Here is a 22,807-nt window from a genome sequence, read left to right as displayed (position 1 = left end):
CATCCTTGCAAACACCCGAGGGCAGCGGAACCAGAAAAAAAGTCCTGCAGTTGTGTGGGCCAGGGTGGGGATGGGTGGGGGTTGGGGTCTGGGGACGGGACCTCAGACCTGCAACTTCTGCAATGTGGAGAGTCTGCAACGTGGCTGCCAAGAGCAGACGAGTGGGCCATGCTGCCCAAGGTCCTGCCACCTACCTTCTATGTGCTCAGCCGCTCAGTTGTGTCTGCCTCTCTGTGACCCCATGGGCTGTAGCCCATTGGGCTCCTCTGTCCATGGAATTTTCCAAGCAAGGATACTGGAGCGGGTTGCCATTTCCTTCTCCAGAGGATCTTCCTGACCCAGGGATCGACCCTGCATCTTTTGTGAATCCCGCCTTGGCAGGCGGGTTCTTTACCACTAGCAGCACCTGGGAAGCCCCAAGAACACCCCAGAGGGACCAGCCCAGGGTCACTGTGAGCTGTGATCTGCTCTCAAGCCCCCAGGCTTGTCTTCAGACAGAGACCCCACTCAGGACAGGGTGGGGCTATGTGGGGAAGGGCTGGGCAGAGAGACCCTGACCCAACTTCTTACTGGGAGACTTCCAGGCATAACACAGGATGGGGGAGAGAAGTGCCCTCCAGCCAAGATACAGGACCGTGCTATCTGTTGCCAATATCACCTGAGTCTGGGGACCATCTGGACAGCTCTGGCTGGGAGGGGTGATACTTCTGCTTTGTCACTTACCAGTATGAGTCCAACTCAGGAAGCTGACAGGCTTCTTCTGCTATGGGGGCTACAGGAGCTGCTGCTCCTGGGGCCCCCAGCCTAAACTGGACTGACCAGGGCCACCCTATAGCCTGAGGATTAGAGTTCTGACCAGGGTTAGAGTTCTCACCCTGGCAGAATGACAGGTGGCCAGACAGGTAATGCCAGAGTGTTGGGTCTGATCTAAAGGGGCCTGGGGTCTGCTATGCCTCACCAAATACATGCCTTGTCTACAGGGGCCCCGCCCCTCAGCTCCAACCTACAAGTGGGTCAGCTGGCCCCAGACAGCCAGGGCCACCAGCCTGCAATCTCTGAGCAGCACAATGGATTGTGCATGTTTTGCTAAACAGGCCTGGAAGGCTCACGATTACTTCCAGGAAAATGTCTAAGGAAAAAGAGGTCCTTAGGATTGATCACTGGAGAGGGACACAGAACCCTACTGGGGAAAATGACATTTAGAAACCACAGATGTTCAACCTGTGCTGGTTTGGAGGCTGCCATGGAAGACAGAGCCCGGAGTTCTGGGTCTGGGGGCTACCTTGTGGCTCTTGGACGAGCATCACCCTTGCTGGGCAGAAGGCCCCACTGAATAGACCCCTGACTCCATATCACCGGAAGCCAAGGCTGCTGAGCCCATGTGCCCCAGAGGAGGGGGTGCTGAGAAGCTGGGGGGAGGACACTCACATTGTCCCTTTGGTCAAAGTCAACGGAGCTGGAGACAGACGTGAGACGCTCGTATCGGTCGTGACTGTCCCCGTGCATAGCCGAGGCCACACTGGGGATGGGGAGACGAGAGATCAGAGAGTGGGTGAGTCTGAGTCCCTGGGGAGCCAGGTGGAGTGGCTGGGCTCCCACTCCAGAGCTCCAGACAAGGCACAGAAAGCAAGAGGCAGAAGCACGCAAGAGTGACTGCCCTCTCCCTGCCTCCCTTGAACCCGCACCTTCGCCTCAGGGGACCTGGGGGGCACTGATGCAGGGATGGGGGAAGGGTGGGAGGGCGAGTCTTCACCAGCACCCCATGACTGCCAAAGGAAGGAAGTTAGCAGGGCCCTGCAGTTCTGGAGCTAACCAGTGGGGGCCGGGGGAGCAGAGCCCACACTGGGCACAGGGCAATGGTGGGGGGCGCGTGGTGATGGGGAAGGACAGGCTGGACCAAGAAAGCCCCAGAAGGGCCGGGGCTAGGAGGGCTGGGATGTATCCCTCACCCTCCCCCTTCCCCGACCCCAGCAGCTGCCGCAACTCCAATGCCAGGCCTATAGACAGAGATGGTGACACAGAGGGCCACGCTCAGAGCTTCTCTGGCTGCCCCCCTCCCAGGCCTCCAGAGCGGGTGAGCGGGGAACCCTGGAATAGGAAGAACTAGCTGTTAGGGGGGTGAGAAGCCACTGGAGACGCCCAGTCTTGTCTCTGCAACCAACAGGGTGACTGTCCTGTGGGTTCCCAAGAAGATGGCTCCTCCGCCCCAGCCAACCGGGGCGGCGGACGCCCGCTCACGGGGCGCACAGGGAACCGCTTCTCCCTGGCCGGGAGCCGGAGGGAGAGATGGGGGAGTGTGGCAGAGACAAGCTGGGGAGCCCCCTGCTCTGCGAAGCACACCACCTGCGTTAATCCGAACATGAGCCTGCAGAGGAGAAAACGGAAAAGAGACACCAGCAATGTGGTAGGAAGAGAAGCATGAAAGAGAAGAAAAAGGAAAGCTGGTTTAGTGGGGGCGAGGGGGCTGCTGCCCCACATACTATTCCTGTTCCACTCGGTCTCTCTCCTGCCGCCGGTGCCTGGGGACAGAGAACAGACAGGGTTAGCGGGGGCTGGGAGGGGTCTCCAAGGACTGGCAAGGGACCAAGGCCCAGCTGTGGGCCCCTGTGCCCCCATGCCTGCTCTGGGACTGGTCCCTCTTCATCCTCCACCACCTCCCCCAAACCAAAGAGGATGAGAGTGGGCTGATTCTCCTCCTGTCCCTGAGGAGCACGGACAAGGTGTATGTGTGTGTGTGTGTGTGTGTGGGCGTGCAAGTGCGCACACCAGCCTGCGTGTAGGGGTAGGGGAGGGTCCCAGAGCCTTACCTGTCTGCATCTGTCACCAAGGCCAGCCGCCCGTAGTCCCAGGCCACCTTCCGGAGGATGGAGAACAAGAACAGCAGTGCCTGAGGAAGGAGAGGGTAGTTGGCAGGATGGGAGGCCATTCACCCCCTGGACTAGCTAGGAGGGCAGGGCAGAGGGGCAGGATTTTTGTCTTGAGAAAAGGATGACTCTGGGTGGGATGAAGGTCCGAGGCTAAACTTGGGCTAGGTGACGGGGATTCCCACCTGCAGTCACACATGGGGGAGTCAGGGGCAGGTGGGGAAGTGGTTAGAGTGGCGGGTGTTAGCCAGCTGTGATACACGGTGTGGTGCCAAGGGTGGGGGGGGCATGTGGGCACTCACAAGGAAGCACATGAAGTCCAGAGCCAGCACGGTGGGGACGCCCCCGAATGGCAGGCCCTGCAGGACGGTGCTGCGGATGCGGGCGCTGTAGCAGTAGTCCTTGGGGTTGCTGTTGTTGAGGGCCATGGTGCCCAGTGTGGCCAGCAGGAAGGGCAGCATAGCTGCTACTGCCGCATGGTCCTCCTGGGCAGAGGGCAGAGCGGTCAGCTGGGCTCAGCCCCTGTCCCCTTCACGGTTCTGCCTGGGGCTTCAGCAGGGTGGGCGTGGGGCGGGGACAGTGAGGACAGATCACCGGGCTGCCTGGGTGGGTGGAAGCTCTGGCCTCTGGAGATAAGGGACCAAGAAGGGAGGGTTGAGTCACACGGACTCACTTTCCTTGGCTCTTGGGCTGCAACCCCATGCTGGGTCTGGGGAACTCAGCCTGGGTCTGGACTGGGGTGACTGGTGTTTCTAAGCTGGAAGATGTCTCTGAGTCTCTAGCAATTTACCTCCCACCACCTCCATACACACACATACACAACACACACCCATTCTCTCCAAACACAAACTGCCTCTCTCTATCTCTGTATCTCTGTCTGTCTGAGGCAGGGGGCAGAGGTGAATCTGAGGGAAGATGGGGAGGGGTCTTAGGTCTGAAGATCCAAGACTAAGTGGAAGGGTCTCCATGCCAGGAGAGGATGGGTCAGGAGCCAGTTACCTGACCATGATTGTCTCTTCCTACCCCTGTTAGAACAATGGCATGGTTTCATCTGCTCAGTTTTCAACTCAGTTAACCACCTTCCCAGTGTAACTGGCTTCAGAGTGAGGTGTTCAACTTTAAAGTTGGCCCTCTGTCCTCAGAGTAGGGGTCTGAGGATGGGGTCAGTGGGAAGTCCATTAAAAAGCAGGACTTCTGCATTTGTGCCACCTGTCTCGCTCAGCCCAGCCATACCTGCTTACCCTCACTCTTTTTCCTGGGCCACAGCAGCAGCTACATCTTTCTCTCCTCTGGTTTCCTCATCTCTTTCCAATTTTCTTTGCACTTGAGTTGTAAGGACTACAATTCCCAGCGTGCCCTGCTCCTGTCCCCAGAGCAGGGCAGGCTGGGAATGCCGTGCCCTGCAGCGAGCTTTTCCATTGATTGGCAAAGGAAGGAAGAATGAGCCAGGGGCCTCTTAACCAGCCCAAGCTCCCTGCAGCCAGGGAAGTGCCCTCTGGCCTGCTTCCCTGACACTGCCAGGCTTTCAAGCCTTCAACGGTCCCAGTGGACGGGTGGGGAGGAGGAGGGAAGGGGCAGCTAGCCCTGATGCCTGGGTTCTGGAAGTGCCTAGGGAGCAGCTGGGCAGGGCTCTGGGGAGGCTCCTGGGGTGGAGGAGATGTGTGGGCGTGGCTTCGTGACACCCCCCCCCCCCCGTCCTACAGGAGGGCCCCTGGGGGCCCCTTCTGCTGACAGCACTGAAGCTCTGCTTTGTGTGTGGGGGGGTCCCCAGGGAAGAAAGGAAACCAGACAAAGAAAGAGAACAACAAACCTAGGATGGGTGACTGCAACTCCGGGAGCAAGCATCCCTCAACCCCCTGGGTGGCTCAGAAAGTTTCCCCTGCCCACCACCAATCCTGGATTTTCCACAGCCTCTTCCTAACATTTCAACTGCAGGGTAAGAGGCACCAGAGGAGAAGCTGGGGTTGTCTGTGTGTCTCACTTGGTTCCAGGGAGTCTCTGAAAAGCCTGGGTTAAGAAGGCTAAGGGAATAACTGCCCTGTGTTCTATGCCCTCCCTCTTCCTTTCCAGCCCATGTTGCCTTAAAAAAAAAAAAATTAATTCAGTAACTGTAGCAGGTGCCATGTATAGAGTGCCCACTGTTTCAAGAAGACATACATTTTTCATTTAATCATTAACACTTTGGAGTTGGATGTCATTCCCATTTTAAGATGAGGGCACAGGCCTCATAGAAGTTAAGTAAGTTTCCCAAAGTCACACTGCTCATAAAATAATGGACCTGGGCATCAAACCTAGGTCAACTTCTTTTTTAAAGCCTGAACACTTTTCAGGGCACCTTAATGCTTTTCCAACATGCCTAGAACAGGATGCTGCAGAAGCATTGTGAATGCTCCTTATGTGTTCTCTGGTTAGGGAACACCAGAGCACTGAGAGAATGCGTGTGTTTAGGTGTGTAAACTTGTGTTGATATGTGTATCTGTGTGTTTGTGTGGAGGTGGGGAGCTGGGTGACTACACGGCGGTCCATGGAAATGAAGAGAGTTGTTAGTGTCTAAGTGGAGGTGTGTATGTGGGTGTGTCTGGGAGCCTGGGTATGTAAATATAAAGAGCCCCAGGAAAGGTTAAAGGTAGGTATAGGTATCGTGGGGCTGTAATAATTGGGGGACCTCTATACTAGTCCTCCCACCTCTAACTCCCAACTCAAACACAGTTCAGAAATTGATTCAGCCCACACATACTCCTTGCCTGTTTGTCTCTGAAATTCCAAGGCTCCACCAGGTTAGAGTGTAATGGGTACAAACCCCTGGAGTTACAAGCCCCTGCCCCCCGAACCCCCAAATTCTAACCTCTCCACTCGGAGGAAGGTGGAACATTCTGGGAGCTCCTACATAAGGGGACCTAGGAGAGCAGTGAGGATCAAGGTCTGTGCTTTAGTAACTGAAGTCGTGTCCACGTCCATCTTCCACCTCCCTCTTTACAGTCACAAAGCACTCCCTCCACAGTTGCACTGCTCTTCCCACCGGCACCCTGAAGTAAGCAGGGCACACTCCCCATCGGCAGGGGAGGAGGCAGGGACCAGGGAGGAGAAGCCACTCACAGGGAGGTCACAGGGCAGGAAAGGGTGGAGCCAGGGCTGGTGGCTCAGCTTGCCAGCTTGCCGACTGGGTTACTCCAAGCTCTTAATTGTGGAGGCGGGGTTGCTGGGCTGAATTTTACCCTGGGCAGCTACTCTCAAAGCCTTCACAGAGAGCAGCTGAGAGAAGGGAAGAGACTGAGGCAGAACATTTCGGGGAGAGAGGGATATTTCATCCACTCTACAGGGTTGTCTGAGTCAGTGGTATCTCAGAATTTCTCTGGTCTGACACTGAGGCTTTAGCTGGAAAGGTGTAGGGAGAGTGATGGAAGATTTTATCTCTAGCTCACTGAAGGTTATTTTATCATCAAGAAGTGTGTGCATGTTGGGAGGGGGGGCAGGAAGCTATAAATTAAAAGTTTTTTTCTTAAAGAGTTACTAGGGAAGATTTAATTTAGGACTTGGGATCATAGGAAGGCAGTGTGGTCTGTTGTGAGGAGATAAAGATGGAGACTAGCTCTGTTACTATGTAACCTGGGCCTCAGTCTTTCACTCTGTAACTAATAGATATTAATATCCTCACTCCATCCATACCAACTTCTGAGAGATGGGCAAAAATGTATCCACAAATGAGGATAAAAGTAGTAGGAAAAGAATGCATTTATCAAATACCTATTTAATTCCTATTTTATGCCAGCACTGTTACAAGTGCTTTACAAATATCATCTCATTTACTCCTCATCACAACCTTAGGGGGATGATGAGGTTCAGAGAGGGTATATCACTTTCCCAATGACACACAGCTAATCTGTGATAGATGTGGATATGGACTTAGGCAACCTGGCTCAAGTCTATGCTTTTAACTACAGCACTTTGCGGCCTCAGCTAACAGAGGAGTCACTTCCATCAGGAGGCTGGGGGCTGGGGATTGCCAGTTACAGCTCTGGAGAAATGCCACACCCTATTTCTACCTGTTTGCCTTCCCTCTTGCTTCTAGCTCCCTGGGTTTGTGATTTAGGGTTCTGAGGCAGGTGGAGGGGACAGGCAACAGAGCCTGGTGGCTAAGAGCATGGGCTCTAGGATGAGACAGATAATGGCTTCTGACCTGAGCACATGACCTCACCACCTTGGGCCTTGGTTCCTTCATCTATAAATGGGGATAATAATTCAGTCACGTGGTTGTTTTGCTAATTACGCAAGATGATTTTGGTGAAACTCTTAGTACAGTTAAAAGCATAAATGGATTCTAAAAAAAAAAATTAGCTATTGTTATCAATAAAGTGTGGAATGAAAGAGATTGGTTTAGTGGAGAACTGGTACAAATCAAAATAAAACAGAACTTAGTATGCTAGACCTCCTCAGTCTAGATGGGCTTCTTTGTCGAGACTTAAAGGCTTAGACTGCTTTCAGGACTCAGACAGTAAGTGACATGGGAATGTTTCTAAACTCTTCAAACAAACTGATCCATCCCCAGCAGGCTGGCTGGGTTTGGGGTTGGGGTTGTGGGTGGGGGGAGCATGGGAGGGTGGTGATACACCAGGATGGGTCAGAAGTTCAGAGAGGAGAGCTCGTTATTGATCAACTACCAGGCAGGGTGCCAGGCTCTTTACCTGTACTATCTAGATTGATCCCCATAATTAATCTTGTAAGGAGGTGGTAGTGAGCATACTTTTAAAATTGACACTAAGGTTCAGGAAGTTAAGTAACTTGTCAAGGTCACATAGCTAAAGAATGGCAGAGCTGGAATTTGAACTCAGGTCTCCAAGACTGTTATAATTGGAGGGAACTTTAAAGATGTCTAAAAGGGGTTTCTTGGCTACTCACCACCTGCCTTCTGCCTTGCCGCATCCCTCCCCACCCAACCAGAGGCCAAGACCCAACCGGGTGAGCCAACAGCAGGTCCCAGCATGTGCCACATGGGGCATGCCAGGGCCTGGACCCTCTGGTACCCTGGAGGATAGTCATGCTGCCAGTACATCCCCTCTGGTAGCCCCTCGCTGGCAGGGCCACTTCCCTCCTCACACGTGCCTGGGAGGCAGGACTGGGGGCTCCTCCTCAGGAGGGGCTGGGGATGCAGACCCAGGGAGAGGCTGGAGAGTGGTCTTGGGTAGGCAAGTTCTGGTCCTCCCCATTGTGCGCCCCTCAACCCCCTCCAGGAAAGTGGAGTGCTGAGCGGCCAGTTCTCCACCCAAGGGACCCAGGCAGGTGGCAGCACAGAGCCCCAAGGGCAGCCGGCCCCTCTGACCTCTCCTCTCCACTTCCCAAGGGTCCTTATCTTTTGGGGGAAGAAGGCGCCAAAGCTTTGGGACTGTCCTCTCTAGGAGGTTAAGGAGGGTTAGGGACAAAGCACGCTCCCTCCCCCCAACAGGGCCTTTGCCCCACTCCGGTTCCGCGAACCAATCCTTTCCCCACCGCACCCTCCAACGCAGGCCCGGGAGGCTCATGAATGAACTGCACTGTGTGGGGCGCAAGGAGAGGACACGCTCCCGGGGCCAGTCGCCTCCCCAGCCCTCCGACCAGTCCCCAGACCGGTTGAGGGCAGCGGCCGGCCTCGCGCCAGCTCTAGCGAACCCTGCCCTTGCCCGAGCCCGAACCCCCTGCCCCGGGCCGGCTTCGGGGGTATTCGGCCCCTGGAGCCGGGGAAAAGATAAAAAGACGCCGAGGGCATTGGACTTGGCGACCCCGGAATCCAGAACTCGGGGGCGGGGGCGGCAGATTCCCTACCGCGGCGGCGGGCTGATCGGGCGCAGCTGGAACCCCGGAGGGGCGCGGAGGGGACGCGCACCTGGACGGGGCAGGTGGGGAGGAGAGTGGTGCTAGGAGGCCGGGGGCGGAGGTCCCACCCCTCGGATCTCTTGAGGGGTGGGGACTGAGGGCGGTGTACCTCTGGACCCCAGGCAGGGGTCGGAGGACTCACATGATAGGCTCAGGATGGTGCCGGGGTTGGGGGCAGCGCGCGGCACCCCTAGGTCCCACGGGCCCCGGGCACCTCTGGGTCCCGCAGAAGGTTGAAAGGGAGGGGACGCGCAGCTGAGATCGGGGTTTTTCTTTACGGTGGTCGTGGGATCCTCAAAGAAAAGAGACGGGGCTGGGGAAGGGTCGCGTACTCACCCCCAGGCGCAGACTCGGCTCCGGCTCCGAGCCCCGGGTTGGGGCGGGGCGGGGCTGGGGGAGGGGGAGGGGGAGTCGCTGGGCGGCTGGAGCTCCGGGCTCCTGCGGCGGCCGCGGCAGTGTCTGGGGGAGGGGGAGCGGGAGGAGGGAGGGGGAGCAGGAGGAGGGGCGGGGCCGCGCAGGCCACACCCCCACGCCAGGACACGCAAGGCGCGCGCGCACCCTCAGGTCGCCGCCCTCCCGGCTGGGTCTGCCGCGCAGGCGCAGAGCGAGAGGCCGCGTGGGGGGGAAAGGCGGCGCTGGGCCAGTGGGGCCCGCGGCGGGATATTCCTGGGCGGCGAAGGCGGTATGGAGTGTGTCTGGGGGGAAGGGACGTCACGCTCGTGACTTTCTGCTTCCCGTCTTCCTTTCTTCCCGGCTGGAGCGCTCTCCCCCGGGGTGGGTGAGGAAGGGCCGGAGTGCGGGGATCGTGGGCCTTCTAGGGGCAGAGGGTCCCGACGGGGAGGGAGGCCTCTGACCCAGACCCTGCGCCCTCCCACTCTCCGAGGGCGGCCCCGCTCTCTGGGGCCTCTGAGACCCCGCGCCCCCGGCCCGCGCTCACCTGCTTTTTCCGGGGCTGGGGCGGGCTGCCGCCAGGCTTCACGAGGTGGCTTAGGCCGATCAGTCTGGCGCGGCTCCTCCGGTTTGTCTTATTTCTCTCGTTCTCCCTTTCCTTTCTCGACTTGGGTCTTGAGATGACCTTGTGACTCTTTTGCCAGGCGCTTCTCTAGTGTGGAGAGTGAGTCCAGCGCTTTCACGGTCATGCCGATGAGTGGCTCCCCCGGCTCCAGGGGGTTCCCTGGTTTCTCATTTCACCCGAGGCTGCATCTGCCAAGGATTAGGACTGGAAAGATGAGAGGCGGGTGTGTGTGTGTGTGTGTCTGCGCGTGTGCATAACTCCTGTATGTTACCCACAAAATAGATGACAATGGCATACGGAATACCAGCTTGTTCATTTAATTGTGGGCTCATGGAAGGCTTTCCTCCCTTCAAGCTTGAGAACAAGCTTGCAGACAGAAGGTAAATACTGCTTTACGTGGTGGGCAGTAAATGAACTTTGCCACCCTAAGAGTTTGATGGGCTGAATTTATAAAGAGTTTAATAAAATAGCATATGATGGAGTCACTTTGGGTTACTGGGGAAAAGCTGGAAGGTTGGGAGATGCTTGTGGGGTTGCTGGACAGAAGATGGGCGCTGCCTATTTGGTTGTGGTTGGTTAGTGTGTCTGCTCTCTGCTGGGTTTTTCAAGGGCTCATTAGTAGCTTGTGGAAGGCACTGGTAAGATTTACATGCAGTTCAAACTGAATTCCCATTCCAACTGTGCCATTGGTTAGTTGGAAATCAATTTAGTGGATCATGGCCATCATTTAAGAAAAAGTGAAGTAGAATAGAAAATACCAGTGCATTGTACTTAGGAAGGGTAAGTAGTGTTTCTGGACACCTGCTTCAAGTATACACACATGAAAGTGTGTGTGAGTATATTAGGAGGTGTTATACAATGTGTTTCTGTGTGTCACAAAAGTTTGAAGTGCGTTGATTTCCTGTGTTCTCCTGTTTGTGGTCTTGCCTTCATCAACCTGAGTTTTCAGTCATTTAAAATTGTCTGTGAGGATGCAGCTAGGACAGCGGGGATATGTAGTAAGGAGCAGGGTAGGTTGGTTTTTTCAGCGAGGCTGTGCTAGAGGAAAATTCACTCTTTACTCATGGAATTATGTACAATGTAAGAGAGAGGATTTTGTTGGAGTAGGAAATGTTACTTGGGAAGGACAGAAAGGGAGATGGGGGTTAAGCAAAGTTTGGCAGACTACCTGATGGGAGGAGTCTTTGTAGGCTTGGATTCTGGGAGCTGTTTTGGGTAGGAGGAAGCAGTTTGGATGACAAGGAATCTTCTCTTTATGTTGTTGTTTTTCCCTTGTGTGGAATTGTCCATTTTACCCTTACAGCTTCTTGGATGTGTATTTCCTATGGAACTTTTTACATACTGTGTTGATTTTATGGTTATAGAGCTGGTGTGATCCCTTGCCGAGTAGCACTCGTAATGGGTATCTGGAAGGTGGAAGTGGAGCCCATGTTACCTGATTTGGGGACCCCTGAGGATCACTAGAAGGTATTTCTCATGTATTATTATCTTTTTAATAATGCAGTTAGGTGTGTTAACATGTGGTGGATTCTGGATCGATTTCTGCCAGTGCCTAGTTAAGGGTCACCACATATTAACAGAGGAAACATTTCAGAAAGCCCAAAGTGAGAATTGAATTGAGTACACTGTGGAATACATGAAGGGACAACGGCCAAAATGTTTTATTATTGCCCCTGAATATGAATGGTACAAACCTTCCCTGGAATTCATATTTCGGAAAGGAGCCTGTTGGGCACTGAACATAATTATTTAGGCTCTCCTCAGCATTTAGCATCTTACATGATGCAAGAGTCCTTTGAAGCCTGTCTCACTCCACTCTTGTCTTGGTGTTATGACACCTGGACCCACATAAGATGGACTTTCCTGTTGTTTTTGTTACTGGAATCGTTTTTGTGGCCATGAAGGGGATTGGGAGGGTCTCAAAGATCAGGTTACAGTTGAGCTTCCTTTTTAGAAGCTGACGGTTTGTTCTGGGTTGTGGCTCACCCTGGTGCAATTTTACACGTGTGTTAACAATGACAACCAGCTTGTGTGAGAGGGCTATGATTCAGATCCCAGAAACGTTGGTCTGGGTCAAGTAATATGCTCTCTTCTTAAGAAAGGTACCAGGGGACTTCCCTGGTGGTCCAGTGGTTGAGAATCTGCCTTGCAATGCATGAGACACTGGTTCCACCCCTGGTCTGGGAACTGGGATCATGCATGATGTGGAACAGCTAAGCCCGTGTATGGTAACTATGTAGCCAGGTAAATTAATTAATTAATTAAAACAAAAAAAGATGCCAGGTAGCCTATTATTCCCCAGTGAAACACAACTCAGAATAGGAAAGTTTCCTTGTCAAAAGCTTAAAAAAAATCATCTATGTCATTAGAAAAGGGAGCACTTTTCCATATCTACCTCTTTAAAAAAAATTATTAATTTATTTGGCTGTGCTGGGTCTTGGTTGCTGTATGGGCTTTCTCTAGTTGTCGTAAGTGACAGCTTCTCATGGTGGTGGCTTCTCTCGTTATGGAGCACAGGTTCTAGGGCACAAAAGCTTCAGTAGTTGGGGCATGTGGGCTTAGTAATTGTGGCTTCCAGGCTCTAGAGCAGAGGCTCAGTAGTTGTGGCACGGTACATGGGCTTAGTTGCTCCAAGGCATGTGGGATCTTCCCAGACCGGGGATGGAACCTGTATCTCCTGCCTTGACAGGTGGATTCTTATCCGCTGTGCCACCAGGGAAGCCCTTCTGTGTCTACCTTAAGCTGAAATACACTTTCAGGACTGAGTGATCTTTGACACCCATAGTGCTGCCCTGAAAATCGGGGAGTGAGGCTTTTCTCACTGGTCAGAATCCAGAGAGGGATTCCCCTACTTGAAAACAGTCCCTTCTGTGATTGAAGCTAAAACACTTTAATTTCCATGTCTCCTTGCTCTTCCCAGTGACCCCTGCTTGACAGAGTCACCGAGGCCTGGAGAAGTGGGTTCCAAGGTCATAGACTTGGCAGGAGAAGAGGGGAGGTTGGGAGTGGAGGAGATAGCTTTTCTTGGGGCTTTCCATCCCACCCCAACCACACACACACGCACCCCCCACCCCCGCCTGCCCATCTGACATCTCCATAAACCTAGCTCCTTGCCACTGGCTTGGTAGAGGTGATTAAGTAGAATTTAACTTTGCCTTGTACAGTTTTTTCTCAGTTTGACCATACCAAGAATGTTACAAACTTCTGAAACTATAGGTGTTTGCACACCTGTGAGGTGGGGATGGTAGGGGATCAAAGCTAGACTAGATTAAAATCTACATATTGAAAAACCAACTTGAATAATCAAGAGCTGTCAGATATTTTTAAGAACCATGATTTTAAATAACTCCTGTAACAAAGTGAAACAAACAAATATACAAGTTAATAAACACATAAAGGTAAATAAACAGACACAAGAACCCTGGAAATGTTTTTTTCTTTGTGAGTCAGCTTGAGAACTGGAGGGAATTCCCTGGTGGTTCAGGGGTTAGGATGCCAAGCCCTCACTGCTGAGGGCCTGGGTTCGGTCCCTGGCTGGGGAGCTAAGATCCCACAGGCTGTGCAGCCTCATGTAAATGAACACACCCCACACAGTCCAGGTACTCTTTCTCCTCTCTCACAGCTGCCACGTAATCTTTAAATTCAAAACAATTGTCTTTATTTTCAATAGATATCTCGTCTACACACAGCACAGCCTAGGACCAACTCTGAAGCTGATTCTGATACACCTACAAAGGTGTGAGTTTTCACAATTGTTACTATCAAGAAGCAAACATCCAGGACTTCCCCAAAAGAAAACAAAATGGAGAGTTGGGGTCCTCATTGGTAGCCATGGTAGAAACAGCACATCGAACTATCGAGGGATATTTGCTTCTTTTTTAAAAAAAATTTGGCTACGCTGCATGGCATGTAGGATCTCAGTTCCCCAGCCGGGGATTGAACCTGTGCCCCCTGCAGTGCAAGTGTGGGGTCTAACCATTGGACCACCAGGGAAATCCCAGCTGTTTGCTTCTTGATAGTAGCAACTGTGAAAACTCACACCTTTGCTGGCGTATCAGAATCAGCTTGAGAGTTGGTCCTAGGCTGTACTGTGTGTAGAGCAGATATCTATTGAAAAGATGGCTTTTTGAGTTTTAAAAGATGATGTGGCAGCTTTGAGAGAGGAGAAAGAGTACTTGGACTATGTGGGGTATGTTCATTTCTGTAAAGTTTATTAGTGGTTAAAGCAGCACTTTAGCTGCTCAGGTATTGTGCGGGGTGTAGTAGAAACAGCTTTCTACCCTTCTTCCATTCCTAGGACAAGTCGCTTAGCAGTTCTGACTTTTAATTTTTCCATCTGCAAAATGGCACTCTGTTGAACCTTCAGAACTGTTTAGAAATCCTTGGTGGAATCAACCCTCCCCAAATGGTTGCTCTTTGTCATCTGTCTTTGTGTTTCCGTAGGGTGCTCAGGAATGAAGTCAACCAAGAAAGTGATCTGTGTGAAAATACTTTGAGAATTGTGAGATGGTACTGAAAGAGACTCCTTCCCCAGCAAAACAGTAATGAGTATTTAAACAACAGATAAGAGTACTTTTTGGTCCTGAATGATTGGGGCGAAACCTGCAGGAGATGGGAGGAGCTGTCTGCATGACAGGGTGAAGGGTCCAAGGAGGTCTCTCTCTCTCTCTTTTTTTGATTTGTTGAAGCTGCCAGGCCTTGGTGTTTTCCTGCTTTAATAAAGAAGGACATTTGTATCTTTATGCTAGGCAGAGTTTGTCTGTTTTGTGGCTGGACCTTGCCTTTTATTTCTCTTAGTGTTTCTTTTCACTTCTGCCACTTACTAACAGAATCTCCTTTAAACTGTCTTTTGTGATTGTGCTGAACTCTGTTTTCTCTCTCTTCTTTAGAACCTGGACCTAAAGAGGGAAATTGTTAGGGTAGAAACAATGTATAAATGTACATGGATCTGTGATACTAAGTACAATATTTTGCTGATCCTAAAGCTCAAGTAGGCTTCCCAGGAGGCGCTAGTGGTAAAGAACCCACTTGCCATTAAAGGAGATCTAAGCGACACTGGTTCAATCCCTGGGTCAGGAAGATCTGGAGGAGGGCATGGCACCCCACTCCAGTATTCTTGCCTGGAGAATCCCATGGACAGAGGAGCTTGGTGGGCTACAGTCCATGGGGTTGCAAAGAGTCAGACACGACTTAAGTGACTTAACACGCATGCATGCAAAGCTCAAGTAATGGTACTTTCTAGCTTTCTACAAAGCATCCTTCTGCTTTTTTAGTTCAGTCTGTCTGTATTAAAATTAGCTAAAAATGAGCTCTCAGTTTCTAGGAAGCTCCAGCCAGTGGAAGGTTGAATGAAGGGCACAAGAAAGACCACCAGCCCTCCGATACTGAGTCTCTCTAGACCTGGAGGGTGAATTGCAATTGCAGGTAAACAGTATTCATTTAACAGATACTCACTGAGCTCCATTTGCGTACCCGGCACTGTTGTAGGTCCTGAGCAGGCAGCTCTGGACAGGGCAGGCACCGTTCCTGCCCTCACGGAGTCCAGTGGGACCCACCCTAACCCGAAGTGATGCCAAGTAAAAAACTCACCTGTGTGTCCCTGAAATCTGCAGTCCTCCCTGACCTCCACAACTGGAGGGAGAGCTTAAACCAGGATGGAAAATAAGCACGACTCTTGGGTTGTACTAAGTAGTTTCTCTCTGTCTCTCTCATCTTCCTCCTCTTGCCCTCCCCGCTCCCCCACCCCCAGAGGTTGTGATTCATATGCTAAACCTGGAGGACAGTACTCCACGCTGACCAGGAAGCGGCCTGAAAAGCCATCTCTGGCACCAGAGTCTTCCGAATACTTAGCCTCCTCTGAGTGAGAGTGCAGAGGAGGAAATACCATTGGAGTTAGCTTCCTGTGCAAACACAGGACTCATAATAACGTTGCTTGTGAAACAGAGCAGTATATATAGTCTGATCCGAAGTGGATCAGGGCCTGTGTCTACAGGATGGATTTATCCTAAGCAATAACATCAAGATCAGTCAAAGTTGCTGTGAAGTAAATTACTGCCTCCATCACTCCTCCCTGATCTGAACCAGTTGTTCAGTGGTGGGATGAGGTGTTTTTCCACAGTGGGCAGTGATGGCGCCAGGCCCAGGAGATGATTCCAGGGGCCTGTAGACGTAGCATGGGCTCATCCTCCCACGTCTAGCACCATGGGTCTCCTGAAGCCTGTCTGCATGTGATGTGTGGGTTCCTGATAAACAGATAATATTTCCCTGTGTGGAGCCATGGGTGGGGGATCTGTCTATTGGCCACTTCGTTTATTTTATTCATTAAATATTTATTGCACTCCCACTCTGTGAGGACCTGCTGGGATCTTTTGCTGGGGTGGCTGTGAAGGGGACCACCGCTTTTTTTTTAATATACAAATATATTTGGTTCTTTTATGCGTTCAAGTTCATAGGATTGCTTACTGCTGTCCATTGGATGTCTTTGGAAGTCCTTTGGGTCTGGAGGTCACTATCAGATCCGCCAAAGACCTAGTGAAAAGTCTCTGAATTGGGCCTTTTCTTGTGAAAATGGAGGTGCTCCCTGGAGATGGGAATGTGTTACTCTTGTGTTTGAGGGCAGTACAAATGATCCTGTGTGTGTGTGTGTGTGTGTGTGTGAGTGAGTCCTGAATTCCTGTAGAGAGTTCAGATAGCACGTTGTCAAGATCTCTGTGGTCTCTGAGTTTTGGAAAGTGAGTAGCAAGAACTGGAATGTTAAGGGATATCAGCCTTATCTCAAAAAAAAAAAAAATCCAACAAATTTATTCCACCTCTGAGTTTGGTGATGAAAGTTGGAGCCATGGAGTTCCTTGGCACAGATGCCCAGTTGTCCTCGGTGTGCAGGAGGGGCGGCAGCGGATGTCGCAGCCTCACACAGAGCTGCTTGGAGGAGGTGTGTTTGGAGCCAGGGCTGCTGAGTTGGGCAGAGATGAGCCCAGAGGGTGGGGGTGGCTTTGAGCAAGGCACAGAGAGGCGGCCGGGGTGTGATTTATGTAGACTGCCCTGCAGACTTCCGGGAGGTGCCTTGAATGGGAGAGTTTGTTATACCCAAGGCAGGAAATATTCTGGGAAGCCCTTAGGCTCCTCTGCACTTGTTGGACTCCCATGAGTACCATGGAGGAAATGGCGCCGAGTGGAGAGGCTGGGTGTTGCAATCCTCAGGAGGGGGAATGTGGGTGCCACCGGGCTTGCTTGGGGGTTCTGAGGAGCCTCTTTTCTTCCAGGGGAGCTAGCAGGGGCCCCAGAGTGAGATGGGGAGGCTTGGCCGAGACTGGACGTAGCGGCAGCCTGGACCAGAAGGACTGCTTTTCAGAGCTCTTAAAAAAAAAAAAACACGCCAATTTTCCATTATTGTTCAATGTGTGGGGCTCTTCTTGCCACCTATACTACAAACTGTCTTCAAAGCTAAATTGGATAAGTGAATAAGTTTCACCTGCTGTTTGTCTACGTTTCGGTTGACTCAGCAAGCACTGAGTTGGTTGGGGCTGAGTAAAACATGCCTGTGATAACAGTATTCCCGATGGAACAAAGATGATCTAACAATTGGAAAAATATTAACATTTAAATTGAAGTTACCATGTTAACTTCAAGTTACCATGTCCACTGAATAAGAGAGTGTGGGTTCAGGAAGCCAACTGCTGCCGTTCAGATTTCAGCTTTTGTCTCTCCTGGCTGTGCAACTTGGGCAGATTATCTAACCTCTCTGGACCTCATTTTCTCAAGTATAAAGTGGAGTGAATAATAGCGCCCATTTAATAGTTTGGGGAACTCAGATGATAATGGAAAGCACTGAGACACAGTATAACTACTCTACCGAATACATTTTCATAAAGAAAGCAAGCAGAAAAAGACCAGGTGACCCCCAAAGCTGTTCCTCACCCCGAGCCCCCGTGTGAAGTGGGCCTTGTATGGCAGAATGAGGCCACACAGTGTGGCGGGAAGACCCTTGGGCCAAAGCTGGGTCCACTTCTGACTCTGCTTGTGCCCTTGGCTAGTTATGGGGCTTAATGCAAGTCCCCGCCTCTCTCTGTTATCTGTTTGCTCATCTTAAAACGGATGTGATCCGATGACGATGATGATGGAGAGGGCTGATAGGTGTTGAGTGCGGACTCCGGGCTCCGTGCTTTGTGTGGTTTACCTCTCGACCGCCCTGCAAGTAGGTGTTACAGGTGGGGAAGCCGATGCTCATAGTTCCTTGTCCAGGGCCACGGAGCCGTGAAGGTAAAGCTGGCATCATCCGATAGTCTTTGATTCTGTGTGTCAGTTGTTAATAGTTCTACAAGTTGACCATCTTCTTTTGCATGTAATTTTCTGATCATTTGGGCCACTCCTCCTTGGGTTGTCTTAAGGAAACACTAGAGAATAAGCTTGAGGTTTGAGGTTAAATCATAGTTAATAAGCATTTCTGGAGTGTTTAGGTGTTTCTGTGAAAGTAAATAGTGAGTTTTCCCCACCTTTATTAAATAAAATCTTATCTAAGGTGCTTTGAACTTAGGCAAGGCAGAGCTATGTGTAAATACTGCAGTGGTAGAGGCTTTCTCAGCAGAGCTCTTGAGTGAGGTCCTCTGTGGCCAAACATTTGGGTGGAAAACAGGCATGTTTTGCAGCTGGAATTACCAGTTGGTTGTAGGTTTTTCTTAAATATTCCCCTCACTGACACCCAGGTATTGCGGAAACCTGGGGATGGGCCATAGTTTTTGGTGCTAGGGAGCCACGGGGTTGAGGTTCTGCAAGCTGGAGTCACCAGTGTTGGACTGGTGTTTACTCTTTTATCTCCACCTTGTTCTCCCAAACCCCACTTTCAGCTGCAGTGTGGGGTGGGTAGTTTCCCTGTGTCATGCTGTCATTTGGGAGACTGATCCAAATAGAGACCGAGGTCACTGACTTGGCAAGGGCAAGGGCATCCTTTGCACTACTTTGCTAACCCTGAGCTGTCCAGGTGTCTGGCTTTTACATTTGAGGGAAAGGTGATGTGGTGGCGGACAACCTGGGTGGTTCCTCCAGGTAATCTGCTCTCCTCCAAGGAGTGGAAGTTCTGATTTCAAGAGGCACTTGAGTGCCAACAAGGGACCAGTGTCCTCTGTGGAGGATGTGGGAGGTGGTCCCTGCCTGGCTGTGTCCCACGGGATTCCTTTTGTCCTCCTGCCTGTGGAAGTGATGTAATGGTGAAGGCACTCACTGTGCTCTTGTTAACCACAGCGAGAACTGCTGCGTGCCATTCCAGCCCTCTGACCCCAGTTAGAATATGAATCAGCAAAACTGTCGCTGGAGCTCATCTAATCACCTGCCTATCTTTTAACCACCAAGATTTATATTTAGTGACTAATGATCTTGTGCTCAGAGTGCCATGTCCCACACAAGTCCCCAATAGTCTTTAAAAAACAAAAACCAAATACACCAAACTTCTGGCTCTGACTTAGAAATAAACCCTTTCCCCTCTCTTTCCCTGCAGGAGTTGCCATCTTGGGATCCCATGGCTTTCTCTAGCGGGCTCCGGGGCCCCTGCGTTCACATGAGCAGAGCATTCAGTCAGCGCTGTTTCAGGTAACTTTTCCTAATGAGTTCTTCAAGCTGTGTCTTTGAGGAAGCCTCCCATCCGGACTGGGTATTGTGGTGACTAGAGTGGCAGTGGATAGTCAGGGAGGTGAGCTTGGGGTCCAAGGAGACTAAAGGAATAGATGGAGCTGGGGTTTGGGCAGCCCAGGTGTTGGGGGGTAGGTAAAGGGGCGATGGTGCTTTGGGGACGGGACTGGGAATGGACCTGGAGGAAGATGAAACCTCCATGCCTGCCAGACTCTTGCAGTGAATCTGCTGTCTCTCGACCCTGTTGTTCTCTAAGTACATTAAAACTTTCTCTTTTAAGAATAAATATCTATATATTTATGTGTATAACTGAATAACTTTGCTGTTCATGTAAAATTAACACATTGTAAATCAACTCTAGTACTTCAGTTTAAAACATATATATAAGTGAACAAAAGTAGAGGGCAAAACCCTTCTCGTTTAAAAATGAAATATATGTATTTTTACATTACAGACTTATTACCACTCAAGCATGATGAAAGTGTGGCAGCCTCCCCCTCCCCGTTTAGATGCTAAGCCAGGGCAGAGAGTGCAGGTTGCGTTCTTGTTGGCAAACATGCCTTTTGGCCCTGTTCGTGCACTCATTCCACAAGCGTTTACTGAGCCCTGTGCCTGGGTTTGGTCATAGAGAGATGAATAAGACTTGCTTCCTGCCCTGGCAGAGTTCTCACAGTTGGCCATGGGAGCAAAGTTGGAAACAAATAACTCTAAGAAAAATGCGACCAGTATAATAATAGAGGCTTGTACAGTTCTTTGGAAGGCTCAAGACAGGGGCTGCTAATAGAGGAGGAAGGAGGGGGAAGGGGAGGAGGCAGACAGAGGCTGCCTTCCTGGAAGGGAAGTGGGGGCAGACCCTGTCCCAGCCCTGGCCATGAGGCTGGGCAGGCTTGGAGAACTCCAGGGGCTCCTGGCCCCAGGGTTCAAAGCAGATGTGTGAGTGGCAGAAGGTGCAGGACCTGAGAAGACAGGTATGTTAGGACCAGGTTGTTGACAGTGTAGACAAGGGGAACCACTGAACAGTCCTGAGCAAGGGAGTGGCCTCCATTTTATATTCTAAAAAGAGCTCTTGGTTGGCAGAGTGAGGTGCGCAGGGAGCTGGTTAGGACATGAACGTAATGGTTTGGTGTAAGAGTCTGAGCTGCTGGATGAAGGAAGTGTTGATGGGGTGGAGGGAAGGGTCAGAGGTGTTCAGGAGGTGGCGCCGGTAGAGGTTGGATGGAGAGGTTTATGGCTCGCGAGCTAGAGTTTCTGGAGAAGCCACTGTCTAGGCAAAAAGCCCACCAGCCAGAGGAGGCTTGCAGGGGAGGCGATGAGGTCACTGTGGGGCCGACTGAATTTGCAGCCTCTGTAGGACACATGAGGAGCTTGGAGTGGAACTACAGGATGGGAAGATAGGTGAGGCATGGGGCTGGAGATGGAGTTTACTAGTCGGAAACAACAGGAGTAGATGACATTGCCCAGGGCAGGCATGTAGAACGAGAGGAGAGGACCCCGGGTTGCCCCAGAGAACCAGCACTAGAGTCCTAGTGGCAGAGGAAACTAGAATTCCCACTGTCATCAGGTGGCTTAATGGTAGCTCATTTGCCTTTATTTATATATTTATTTAAAGTATTTATTTATTTATTTGGCTGCATTGGGTCTTAGTTGCGGCAGGCGGACTCTCTAGCTGTGGAGCATGGGGTTAGTTGCTCCTCAGCATGTGGGACATTAGTTCCCCAACCAGTGATTGAACCCATGTCCCATGCATAGCAAGGCAGATTCTTAACGACTAGACCACCAGGGAAGTCCCTCATTTGCGTTTACTAGTACTCTTTCTAGTGGGGGGAAATTAAAAGATTGTTAGCTTATTTTCAATTTCTGCTGTGCTGTGTCAAGGGACTCCCTAGGCAGACATACCCACTTGGATCTAATGGTTCCCAGCACCATGCAGATGGCACATCTGGGAGTCAGTGTTTTCTGGGGGAGCAGGTTTTGCAGGCTCGGCAGGGGCAAGGCTTGGCCTGTAAGGTATTCCCTTAATCCTCCGAGGCCTGTTGGAAACCAGAGGCTTTAAATTAGGGCTACCATGCCGTTTGCTGTAACAGAATATTGGGTCCCCTTTAGGACCCATCCAGATTAAGGTCCTGACCCAGCAGCAGAAGCTGTAAGGAACTTCTTACAGTGAGGACGCTGCCGGTGTCAGGGCCCTGCTGACGTGTGCACTGCCAAGCTGGGCCTGGCAGAGGCCGCTGTGCCCTGACCAGCAGAGCTGCAGGCCTCAGACTTTCTTCCTCTTCCACCAGCACCACCGGCAGCCTTGGCGCAATTCAGAAGATGACGCGGGTGCGCGTGGTAGACAACAGCGCCCTGGGGAACACCCCTTACCATCGGCCTCCTCGCTGCATCCACGTCTATAACAAGAACGGGGTGGGCAAGGTGGGCGACCGGATCCTGCTGGCCATCAAGGGGCAGAAGAAAAAGGCGCTCATCGTGGGGCATCGCATGCCTGGCCCCGCAATGACCCCCAGGTTTGACTCCAACAACGTGGTCCTCATTGAGGACAACGGGAACCCAGTGGGGACCCGAATCAAGACACCCATCCCCACCAGCCTCCGCCAGAGGGAAGGCGAGTTTTCCAAGGTGCTGGCCATCGCTCAGAACTTCGTGTGAGCGGAGCCCAGGCGCCGGCTGCGGGGGCTCGTGGGTGGAGCCGTTCTGAGAACTGCGCCTCTGCTGAGAGGGAGCCGGGAAACGGTGTCCTGTGGGAAAATAAACGCTTCCATGTACGTCTCTTCCTGAGCTTTCTGGCTGTGGCCATGGGGTAAATGGCACTGGTACTGCTAAAAGGTGCCACTTGAGATGGGTGGTCTTTGCCCTCAGTAGCCTGTGAGCTCACCCAGGATTATCAGGTGCTGAAAAATTGAAGTACAAGCTGAATGCCAATTTGTAGATAAACAGTAGAACCTCACTTTCTAGCCAGGCAGACTAGTTACTTGCCTTCCAGAATGTGTTCTCCCTGCATCAGATGGCTGGAAGTACTCAGTAAAGGTGACTGGATTACTGGGTGAGCGTGAGTGAAGCGGGACTGATTCCTCCAGTGGACCGTGGGCTCCCAGCTCCAAGAGAACCCACCCAGCCTTCCTTCCTCCACCATGGGTTGCCCTCTGCTAGGCCCCAGCTGCTGCTCTGGGCCCAGAGAGGACAGCTGCTTGCCCTGACTGCAGGAAGTGCACTAGCCCTGGTGTTTGCAAAGCACCTAGTGGTGGGGCTGTGCAGGGGATTCAGTGATAGTTTATCTCCCATTTGTTTGCTGGTCCTCTTGAGGAGGTTCGGGCAGGGCTCCTTCCATCCCTTTAAATGTAATCTCTTTCACTTATTTCTACAGTCACTCTGCACTCCCATTGCAGGGGAGCTAAGATGCTGCATCCCCACGATGTGGCTAAAAAATAAAAAATAAAGTCACTCCTTTATTCGTTCAAAA

At 51.7% G+C, this 22,807-nt stretch overlaps 2 protein-coding genes across 31 annotated transcripts in view; one reads left to right on the top strand and one right to left on the bottom strand.

Annotated features, from left to right (window-relative positions):
- The window catches only part of TMEM63B (transmembrane protein 63B), a 25,585-nt gene extending 15,645 nt beyond the window's left edge, over window positions 1–9,940 (bottom strand). For 2 of the 4 annotated variants that reach the window (XM_081518909.1, XM_081518911.1), the window contains exons 1-5: window positions 9,048–9,240; window positions 3,167–3,349; window positions 2,808–2,887; window positions 2,481–2,519; window positions 1,429–1,519 (exon numbers count right to left, since the gene is read on the bottom strand). In XM_081518909.1, the coding sequence (XP_081375035.1) occupies window positions 1,429–1,519; window positions 2,481–2,519; window positions 2,808–2,887; window positions 3,167–3,325 (369 nt within the window). In that variant the 5' untranslated portion in view covers window positions 3,326–3,349; window positions 9,048–9,240. Of the gene's footprint in view, window positions 1–1,428; window positions 1,520–2,480; window positions 2,520–2,807; window positions 2,888–3,166; window positions 3,350–9,047; window positions 9,241–9,648 lie in introns of those variants that run through there. The other 2 variants (XM_081518910.1, XM_081518908.1) reach the window with 2 other exon arrangements.
- Window positions 9,313–22,807, top strand: MRPL14 (mitochondrial ribosomal protein L14). Of its 27 annotated transcripts, none has more exons than XM_081518931.1 (7): window positions 9,313–9,393; window positions 10,009–10,106; window positions 11,091–11,193; window positions 14,170–14,235; window positions 15,043–15,150; window positions 19,217–19,308; window positions 21,630–22,807. In XM_081518931.1, the coding sequence occupies exons 6-7, from the start codon at window positions 19,238–19,240 to the stop codon at window positions 21,994–21,996; spliced, it is 438 nt and encodes a 145-aa protein (XP_081375057.1). In that variant the 5' UTR covers window positions 9,313–9,393; window positions 10,009–10,106; window positions 11,091–11,193; window positions 14,170–14,235; window positions 15,043–15,150; window positions 19,217–19,237; the 3' UTR covers window positions 21,997–22,807. The 27 variants fall into 27 exon arrangements, with proteins under 27 accessions (XP_081375057.1, XP_081375063.1, XP_081375066.1 ...); XM_081518937.1 differs by having other exon boundaries at window positions 14,170–14,267; XM_081518940.1 differs by lacking the exon at window positions 10,009–10,106 and adding an exon at window positions 9,806–9,949 and having other exon boundaries at window positions 15,050–15,150.

Source organism: Giraffa tippelskirchi, chromosome 8, assembly GCF_054371585.1.
Source record: "Giraffa tippelskirchi isolate mGirTip1 chromosome 8, T2T-mGirTip1v1.2.pri, whole genome shotgun sequence".
NCBI classification, from domain to species: Eukaryota; Metazoa; Chordata; class Mammalia; order Artiodactyla; family Giraffidae; genus Giraffa; species Giraffa tippelskirchi.
This window is presented reverse-complemented; position numbering and strand designations above follow the sequence as displayed.

Excerpts from the sequence above, each read along its gene's own strand:
- MRPL14 (XM_081518912.1), top strand. The coding sequence starts at position 19,238 with ATGGCTTTCTCTAGCGGGCTCCGGGGCCCCTGCGTTCACATGAGCAGA. Across the intron at positions 19,309-21,629 it reads TTCAGTCAGCGCTGTTTCAG|CACCACCGGCAGCCTTGGCG; the intron begins GTAACTTTTCCT and ends CTCTTCCACCAG.